This window comes from Palaemon carinicauda, chromosome 26 (genome assembly GCF_036898095.1).
Source record: "Palaemon carinicauda isolate YSFRI2023 chromosome 26, ASM3689809v2, whole genome shotgun sequence".
NCBI lineage: Eukaryota > Metazoa > Arthropoda > Malacostraca > Decapoda > Palaemonidae > Palaemon > Palaemon carinicauda.
Window position 1 is genome coordinate 71,124,560 of NC_090750.1, and position 10,000 is coordinate 71,134,559.

At 35.1% G+C, this 10,000-nt stretch overlaps 1 protein-coding gene across 1 annotated transcript in view; it reads left to right on the top strand.

Moving 5' to 3' along the window:
- LOC137619577 (uncharacterized) overlaps window positions 1-10,000 on the top strand; it is a 331,101-nt gene that overhangs the window by 320,742 nt on the left and 359 nt on the right. The window contains exons 6-8 of the mRNA XM_068349725.1: window positions 1,075-1,522; window positions 7,370-7,510; window positions 8,840-10,000. The exon at window positions 8,840-10,000 is cut by the window's right edge and continues 359 nt beyond it. Of these exons, the coding sequence (XP_068205826.1) occupies window positions 1,075-1,522; window positions 7,370-7,510; window positions 8,840-9,741 (1,491 nt within the window). The 3' untranslated portion in view covers window positions 9,742-10,000. The remainder of the gene's footprint in view (window positions 1-1,074; window positions 1,523-7,369; window positions 7,511-8,839) is intronic.

The window sequence follows — 10,000 nt, forward strand, 5'->3', positions numbered from 1 at the left end:
GTGAAAAGTTATAACTTTATTTAACTTTTCATTGTTGAAATATTGTTACACCAAATTCCATGTTTTATCTTGGGGATTTGTTATTAGTTCTAAATATTTATATTTTTCTACATCCTGGCTGAATAGAATATCTCAAGGCAAGGTCAGAGGTCCACAATTTTTTTTTTTTTTTTTTTTTTTATAGCCACTACCTACCTATCACATTTACATGCCACAACCATCAAAGTAAATAGATCTTCCACAGGTTTACTTTTTTTGTATATAATTAATACAGGCAATAAAAAGTATGACATTGATTCATATGTTTATTTTTTATTTCTTTATAATTAAAGTTTTTCTTGCCGAAATTATTACACTCCAACGTGCCCTTATTGTTGTTGTGAACAGATAGCTGCGAAAGATCGAATTTGAATAAAAGTGATGTTTTCTATCCCTTATAAGTGGGTGAAAATTATAAGATTAATTAATCAAAATCATCAAGGTTCTCATGTAAACAATTTACGTTAAACTTTGCCATGGTTTCCGTTTTCTACTTCATAATATTCCATCTCTTGAAAAATAGGTAATTTTTCGTCTTCTAATTACGGTTCTAGCTTACTTGATAATAATCTTGCATCATTTCGATGTACGCTAAATTTGCTGTACCAGATTTGCAATTTTTATAACCCAGCTACTGCACGCTACATCATTCTTGGTTTATTTCAAATTCATGGCAATAAAGTTATATCTTTGAGAAAATTAATTTTGGTTCTTGAATCTTTATATAAGATTTAAAGTATTCTTCGGCACTGTTTATACCGCGTCATAAATTTGATTTATGTTTTCGATTCACGCGAAATAGTAGCGAAGTTACGTAACTTATGTTTTTAATGCAATTGCAATAATTTTTTTGATCTGCAGTATGCAATTTGAATTTCACATTCAACTAATAAATTCCCAGAACTAATGGAAAACTAAGAGATACATATGATAAATGATTTTGTCAAGCGTCGTACTATGTGAAGGGCATAATTGGTCATATAATTACTGACCTCAATTGTCAAATTTCTCACACATCTTGTTCTCCAATTCCAGATCGTCATAGAAGCGATACGAGGCCACAGCTACATGAGCGACATTGCCATCGATGATGTGAAATTAGCCCACGGTGAAGAGTGCGACGAACTTCACGAGGAAGCTATGAAACAGTATCGAACAATCGCTCCCATTATCACCACGACGTCACCTGCTCCAGAAACGACGCCAGAAGTCGAGATTAGTTCCGATTCGTCGACTGGAACTGAAGCCACAGTCGTCGGTATGACCTCGACAACAATGAGTAACCACATATTGCTTCTTAACGATAGTAACACAAGCACAGCGGAGGCATCAACAGAATCTGTTTTATCAACCACGATGGAAACAACTGAAATGTCGTCTGAGGCAACGGAGGACTACAAATCTGAGTCTACCGCTGTACCGGAAATAATGTCCTCAGCAGCAACAACTGAAGAATCCGGGTCTACTTTGGAACCTACCTTTGGTAAGATTTAAAGTTATTGACTATCATTTTCCATCATATATACCAAAAAAAAAAAAAGTAATTACATATTAAAATTATTATCAATTCTCCGAAAAGGTGATATACAATTAAATGTCAAAGAAAAAACTTCTTTTAACTTATTTCAGATTCTTCTGGTCATGAAAATTTGGTCTCAGTATGATTTTTATTGAATGTTCTCACATACGTTCGATTTACAGTATATCAACATTGGTTCTAATATGCAAGTTTTAGATATTAACAAATTGATGATCATAAAAGATTCAGCAGTCATTATCTAATGTAACCATGTCTTTTTAAAAAGATTAACGATTTATATATATATATATATATATATATATATATATATATATATATATATATATATATATATACATACTCACATATATATATATATTTATATATATATATAATATATATATATACATTTATCTATATATATATATATATATATATATATATATATATATATATATATATATATATATATATATGTATATATATTATATATTTATATATATATACACATTCATTTATATATATATATGTATATATATATATATATATATATATATATATATATATATATATATATATATATATATATACACACGTGTGTGTGTGTGTTAGAGAGAGAGAGAGAGAGAGAGAGAGAGAGAGAGAGAGAGAGAGAGAGAGACCTGTGCAGGATTATTTTTTTATTCTTAATCATTAGCCTAGTATTGATGTCAAGGTTAAATGGAAAGTATATCAACAGGATGATGATACCTTCATTTCTATAGCCATTTGCTCTAATTGAGCACTTAATAAACCGTACACTATTGTTAGTGTTATAGATCTATTTATCTATATACCAAGGCACTTTCCTCCAATTTTTTTTTTTGGGGGGGGGGGCGGGTAGCCAACATCAATCAAATGAAAAAAAGGGGACCTTTCCTCTCTACGCTCCTCCCAGCCTAACGAGGGACTCAACCGAGTTCGGCTGGTACTACTAAGGTGCCACAGCCCACCCTCCCCATTATCCACCACAGATGAAGCTTCATAACGCAGAATCCCCTACTCCTGCTACCTCCGCGGTCATCCAAGGCGACCGGAAGGAGCAGCAGGGCCTACTGGAACTGTGATATACGGTCAATAATAGATAAGGTCAATAAATTCCAAGTGAAACTAGATCATCCCAGGAAAGTGGATCATATTTTATAGATACTGTGACGGTGCCGAGAGAAGGTAGGACTCAAAGGCAGGATGAGAGCAACTGAGTGAGTTTATTGTAGAATACTCTCCTTTATATACAAAATCTCAAGCAACAAGAATTTTCATGTTCAAAAGTCGACACTGTTACCGATGAGGAAACAGACATGTTATTTCAGGTTCTTTTTAGTGCGAGGGGAGAGCGAAGATACAAGCACAAAATGAACTATGTACGATCGTGTGACACACGGGTGGTACAATACCCTATATCAGAAATCCCCGGCCCAACAACGCCAGCTTTAAAATACAATTATTGTTTGGTCAAATAGTTCTTACTCTTTCTTTTGTATTCTTTTGTAATTTTCCGACATCCATTGTACTTTCATTTATTCCTAGTATCTGGTAGATCCGACATCCTTTAATTCACTTATTCTGCATTCAAGCCTTTTGTATTTTCGCACATTTAACAACTTTTTCATTACGTCTATCTATCTATCCTATCTATCTATCTAAGTATGGTTTGAGTTTCATTGATAAAAGTCTAAGGTTTTATAGGGTTACACGCAGACAGAGGCATTCATTCATTTAATTTTTAATTGCTCCTGCTTAAAAAAGATATCTTTATATATTTATTATTTTGATTCAAAAAGTTTCAAAATATATCTAACTTGTTTAAAGGTAAAGGCCACCCATGAATGGTAGAGACAAGGGACAGTGTCATTGCCCTATCGAGTAGGACAATGATCTAGAGATGACCATATATACATATGATCAGCGCTCAAGCCCTCTCTCCACCCAAGATAGGACCAAGGAGGGCAGGCAGTGTCTGCTGATGACTCAGCAGATAGACCTATAGGCTACCCCAAAACCCACATCCTTAGCTCACAAGGATGGTGAGGTTGCAGCAACCAAAAAATCTAACGAGTTTGAGCCTGACCCGAACCACAGTCTGGTGTTCACCAGTCAGGGACGTTACCACATCGGCCACCACAACCCTTATCACAGATCTATCCGTAAAGCGTTACAATGGCAATAAAAGGTCCAGTTGACATGTGCAGCTATTCAAAATAGTGAAGTTGATTCTCACTTTGAAAACAAATTGATGAACATGGCCATCTTTTATACACTACAAATATTCAAGATGAATAAATGCCTATCTTTCTCACTTGTTCCTCCAGGGACAACAACTATTTCTTCAAATGTTTAAAAGATTCTCATCTTTCATTTCTTTATTTTCTTCCCGAATTGTCATTTGTCTTCCAGGAATGTTACTTACGGTGCGTGGATGTATTCTGGAAATATAGTGCCTTTGCGTGGAAGGAATTCGTTTTGCATTTCTATGTCTACAGACCACAATGGGAAACCAATAAATCATGTCAGAGTTCGTGCTATTTCTTTATTTTGCTTTATTTTTGGAAAAGGGATAACTTTTTAGGAAACCATTTTTTGCGATTGAATATTTGAAAAACTAAGTAAATAAAAATTTCAGTCTAATTAACATGTGCTGCCATATGTGTGAGCACATGGTGAACTATCACATAAACAATTTAATTCGCGTGTGTATGCGTGTGTTTGTGCGTGTGGATGAATGAATATGAGCAGAAATACGTAAATCATACGAGTACGTTGTGATGTTTAGTTATTTGTATACATGCCAAATTAAATAAACAGATGAAGGAATTTTAAACGCACTCCATCATAAGTCAAAAGATTATGATCTCATTAGGCATATTATATCAGTTATAACCGACATATAAAAAAAAATAAACTGACTCATGTCTGAACTTTATGTATCAAAGACAGTGATAGGTCGATCCTTTTTGTAAAGATGTAGAGACAAAGCATAAATCGTTTTATAATTTTCCTCTTAAATTTTCCTCTTCACTATCAGAAGAAAAGGCATTATACTTGGGACCCTACTTCATTTTACTTTGATTAAAAAGATCCTTTTTAGTATGATATTGAAATCCTTTCCCTTAAGACACAAAAATATGCCTAAAATTCTTCATCACTTAAGTGATATTCTAGGCTTAAATTCTTCATCGAATTCAAAAGACCCAAAAAGAGAAGCAGCTGTGGTCCCGGGGTCGTCTTCATCATCGACGTCATTTCCATCAGCCGAGAGAGATGGAGAATTGTCAGCCGAGAGAGATGGAGAATTGTCAGCTGGTCAGGCAAAGGCCTTTCTCCCTATTCATCCAATGGTGCCATCTGCTGTTCTCATTTTCCATAAATCTCGGGGTTATATAGAAGAAAAGGGGAAGGACATATGGCAGTAAAATGAAGCTGTTTAGCCTTTAGGGTGCCATAAGAAACCAAGATGCTACAGTTTTTCCAATATATGTATTTTATGTTGGTGTAGAATATGCGTGAAATTGGACACAAGGAACCTCTTAATTCATAAGAGATCCTTGTAAATGACGACATCAGGACGTTTTAATGTGAAATTAATTACTATATAAATTCCTTAATCAACCAATCTAACTGTGAAGGTGAAGCATATTCTTGACTAACAAGCTTTAAATAGTTAAAACATCTTGAAGGGATTAAAAGGCACGTTACAGGTTACCACAAGAATTATGAATTATTATCATTACAAGCTAGGTTGTAGCCCTAATTGGAAAAGCAAGATGCTATAAGCCTAAGGCTCTAAGAGGAAAAAAAGAGCTCAATGAGGAAAGGAAACAAGGAAATAAATAAACTACAAGAGCAGAATAAACAATCACAATATTTCAAGAACATAAACAGCATTAATTTAGCCCCTTCATATATAAGCTATAAATATAGACAGCATGCTCAGTGTATCCCCGAGCAAAAGAACTCTAATCCAAGACAGTGGAAGGCCATGGTACAGAGACCAAGGCATTACACAAGACCAGAGGAGAATGTTTGATTTTGTAGTGTCCTCCTCCTAGAAGAGCTGCTTACCGTAGCTCAAGAGTCTTTTCTATCCGTACCAAGAGGAAAGTAGACTCTGAACGATTGCATTGCAGTAGTTAACCCCTTGAGCGAAGAATAATTGTTTGGTAATCTCAAGTCAGATGTATGAGGACAGAGGGGAATGTGGTAATCATAGGCCAGACTATTCGGTGAATGTGTAGGCAAAGACAAAATGAGTCGTAACCAGAGAGAGAAAGAGAGAGATGGGGGATCCAATGTAGTACTGTCTGGCCAGTCAAAAACACCCAACTCCTCTTTAGCGGTAGTATCACAACAGGTGGCTGGTGTACTGGCCACCCTACTACCGACTACCTACAACTGGTTATCTACAGCAAGGTTGTTGATAGAATAACTCAACCTCCACTTTTCATTCACATACCATCATAGGAAATTTTGCCAAAAGGATTCTTTTAATGTGCAATGTGTCTGAATGTTCATATGCATGTTGATGTTTTAAACCACAATGTTTAGGAATATCATTCAAGATTTCGTATGAATGATGACTTAAAAGTGGAGAGTTTTGGTAGCCCGCTTGCCATCAATACGTAGAGTATTTAGTTCTATCTCTAAAATATGTGCGCATAAATGTAAGAAATACTCTTAAATATTTTAAGAATCTTATATTCTGAAGAAAATAATCTAACTTCGATATAATCCTTACTCTAACTTCTTTTTCACCAATTAATTTTTCCTATTTACATTCACCATCTATACTTAGGTCATGATCTGTAGTCTACCCATCAAGCTTCTCAAATAGCATTTCAAGAAAATGTTAACAATCATCTCACTTTCATCAGCTTTTCCATGACTTGCAACAATACCAAGTAATTAAAGTGATAACTTCGTCTTTAAAACTTCTGCAATCTAGCTCTGATGTCATTAGTTCTATCATCCTTCATCACAAATACTTAACCGAGTTAAATATCAACGTAATCAGTCTTTTTAAAGAACATTGCCACTATATTTTTGTGACCTGTATTAGAAAAAATTTCTTTTGAACAGTCAGTTTTAGCCATTCTCTATTTTTTTTTTTCAGATCAAAGGTGGTTTCATTTATTTTATATTAATTTTTCAGATATGGTACGGTTTATCAAAACTGACACCTAAATATGGGACGTATCTCCAAAATATAAGTTGATAATAAATCTGGATATTTATTACTAATAATCAGGATAAAAACATTCTATCAAAGTGTATGTAAAATCTCTCTCTCTCTCTCTCTCTCTCTCTCTCTCTCTCTCTCTCTCTCTCTCTAAATATATAGAAAACTCTCTCTTCAAATAGAGAAATCTCTCTTCAAATATAGAGAAATCTCTCTCTTCAAATATAGAGAAATCTCTCTCTCTCTCTCTCTCTCTCTCTCTCTCTCTCTCTCTCTCTCTCTCTCTCTCTCTCTCTCTCTAAATATAGAGAAATCTCTCTTCAAATATAGAGAAATCTCTCTCTTCAAATATAGAGAAATCTCTCTCTCTCTCTCTCTCTCTCTCTCTCTCTCTCTCTCTCTCTCTCTCTCTCTCTCTCTCTAAATATAGAGAAATCTCTCTCTTCAAATAGAGAAATCTCTTTCTTCAAATATAGAGAAATCTCAATCTCTCTCTCTCTCTCTCTCTCTCTCTCTCTCTCTCTCTCTCTCTCTCTCTCTCTCTCTCTCTCTCTCAAATACAGAGAAATATAACAATACATCATGACATCTTTCAGACCCTGGAAGTGAAGAAGATTTATCTAGTTGCCGAAATCGATGCGGCGAGATTGCAATAGACGCAGACACCTGCGGTTGCGATATCGAGTGTGGCCACAATCACTCCTGCTGTTTGGACGTGGAAAAGTATTGTGGCTTGTGTAAGTTGCATTTCCATTTCCAGAATGACACACATTTCCGTTTATTAATTTCTTTCTTCGTGTCAATGACTTATCTGTAATGTTGTTTTATTTTATCATGTTCATGTCTTGTCTGTAATGTTATTTTATTTTATTTTATCATGTCAATGACTTAACTGTAATGTTATTTTATTCTATTTTATCATGTTAATGTCTTGTCTGTAATGTTATTTCCTTTTTTTTATACCATGATATTTAATACAACTTAGAAGCCGACTATCGCTCATGGAAAGATAAAACATTATTGTCATTTATGTGAATCGTATATTACTTTACCGATTAGTAAAATGAGATATATTTATATTTGAGAATCTTACTCATTTTATATAATTATCAATTTGATTTTATATGAATTCCTTTTTTAATTCATAAAATTCAATATTACCTTTCATTAGATACCTGTTCATGATAGCAAACTATGTCAAATTGAAGGTAAATATCTGACAAAGAGCAAAATTTATTAAGGATATCATGAAGGTCATACAGTAAGCAAGAAATTTGACTAAAGAGTGAACGATTTTACAATGAATAGTCTAAGTCCCACCAAAAACCTCTGGTTCCAATAAGTGTTAGTACATCTTGAATCCCTTACTTAAGAGTAAAAATAATCATACATTAATATGTGAGAGAAATTCGAGCGAGATATGAGAAAAATATGATTTAAATACTCCGACCGATGAAAGTGTCATACTAAATATCTACTATTTAGATTAATCATGATAAGTTACGCAAATATATTTACGAAAACCCTTCTCCGGTCATTGAGCAAAGTTGATATCTGTAACCAATTCATACAACTGAAATCAAATATGAATTTAAAACATTTTCTTAATGTAACTATGGTTTTCTGCTGAATAAATGAATCTTGTACCGTTCATTTTTCTCTCTTTTTTCCTTCAACTACCTCTCTAGCAATATGGGAATATTCATGTCATCAATTTTCAGGTCTGTATGGGGCACACCGGAATAATTGGGTAATTCATGAAATGTACGCATTAAAATCTTAGGACGTGATGAATATGATTAATATTCAAAGTAAAACCTCCCCTATACTTAAGTTATTTTTCAAAAGGTCCTTAACTAAATTCAAGTTATTTTTCAAAAGGTCCTTAACTAAATTCAAGTTATTTTTCAAAAGGTCCTTAACTAAATTTAAGTTATTTTTCAAAAGGTCCTTAACTTAATTTTCCAAGTGAAATCAAACTACGGGGATTATTTTCTAATTATATTGAAATAAATTGATTTCATGTAAAATTGTAGTTACACAGTTGATTTTTCCTATCCTTCCAGATTTACAAACACCGACCCCAATCCCGCCAGTGACCGTGGCAAAATCAACATCTCCAGTTATGTCGACTACATCAGACAGTACAGTTGAAACAACACCAGCTGTTGTTACAGAGCTGTCATCATCAACCTTGACGGTACCTCTAATAGTCACTACGGCAGTCTCCACAACACCTAAAATCACAACAACTCTTAAAGTCAGCACTACTTCAGAAGTCCCCCAAACGGAAAGTCCGGTAGAAAGTACATCAGGGTCAACGGTAACTACTGCCGTCTCGACGATAGAGACCACACAAGCGACAACATCCAAACAGGTGTTTGCGGTGATTACATCAACAACAACGCTTGAACCTACTGAAGAAACAACGACAGATACAACAACAGAAACTACAACAACAGAAGCCACTACAACAGAAAGTACAACAACAGAAACTACGACAACAGAATCTACAACCGAAGCTACAACAACAGAAACGACTACAGCATCCACAACCGAAACAACTACAGGAGTTGATAAGGTTCCTCCACCTACAATTTTAACAACTACCCAAACCTTTGGGCCGTCTACTTCGCCGAAAATGTTTACCAACGAGGGAATATCAACAACAACAGTTACTGAAAAGCAAGAAGTTTACGCAACTATTTCCACTGCACCTGGGATCATCGGAAGCTCCTCGACTCCTTTCAAAGGATCAAACGCTGCCACCTATGCCATTGTCATCTGTACTATAATCATCTTCGTCATAATCGGCGTGGTGTTTGCGGCTTACATCCGGATAAGAAGGCGGGATAAGTTGCCCGAGGATTCGGACATCCAGTTCCTCGCTCGAGACGAAATCATGATGGACGGAAATATCTTCAACTTATCCGGCACCATAACACAGGCGCGAAACTCGGCCATATGAGGGTGGCGAGGTCGCCCGGCCAGCGTCTTGAACGATTCCGACATGGAATTGTTACTAGAGGCTAACTAGGCTCCCGTAATGCCGCCATATTGAAATTCAGCTCTGGTGCCTTTGCAGGTTAACTATTGACGATCTCGAAACAACTAGGTTGGTCTTATCCAAAAGTAATGTGAAAAAACAAAAGCGTAGGACATTTTGTCAGTAAATCTCAAGGTCTCTTTCGCATTACTTAATATTTCAAAGCGAATAAAATGATTGC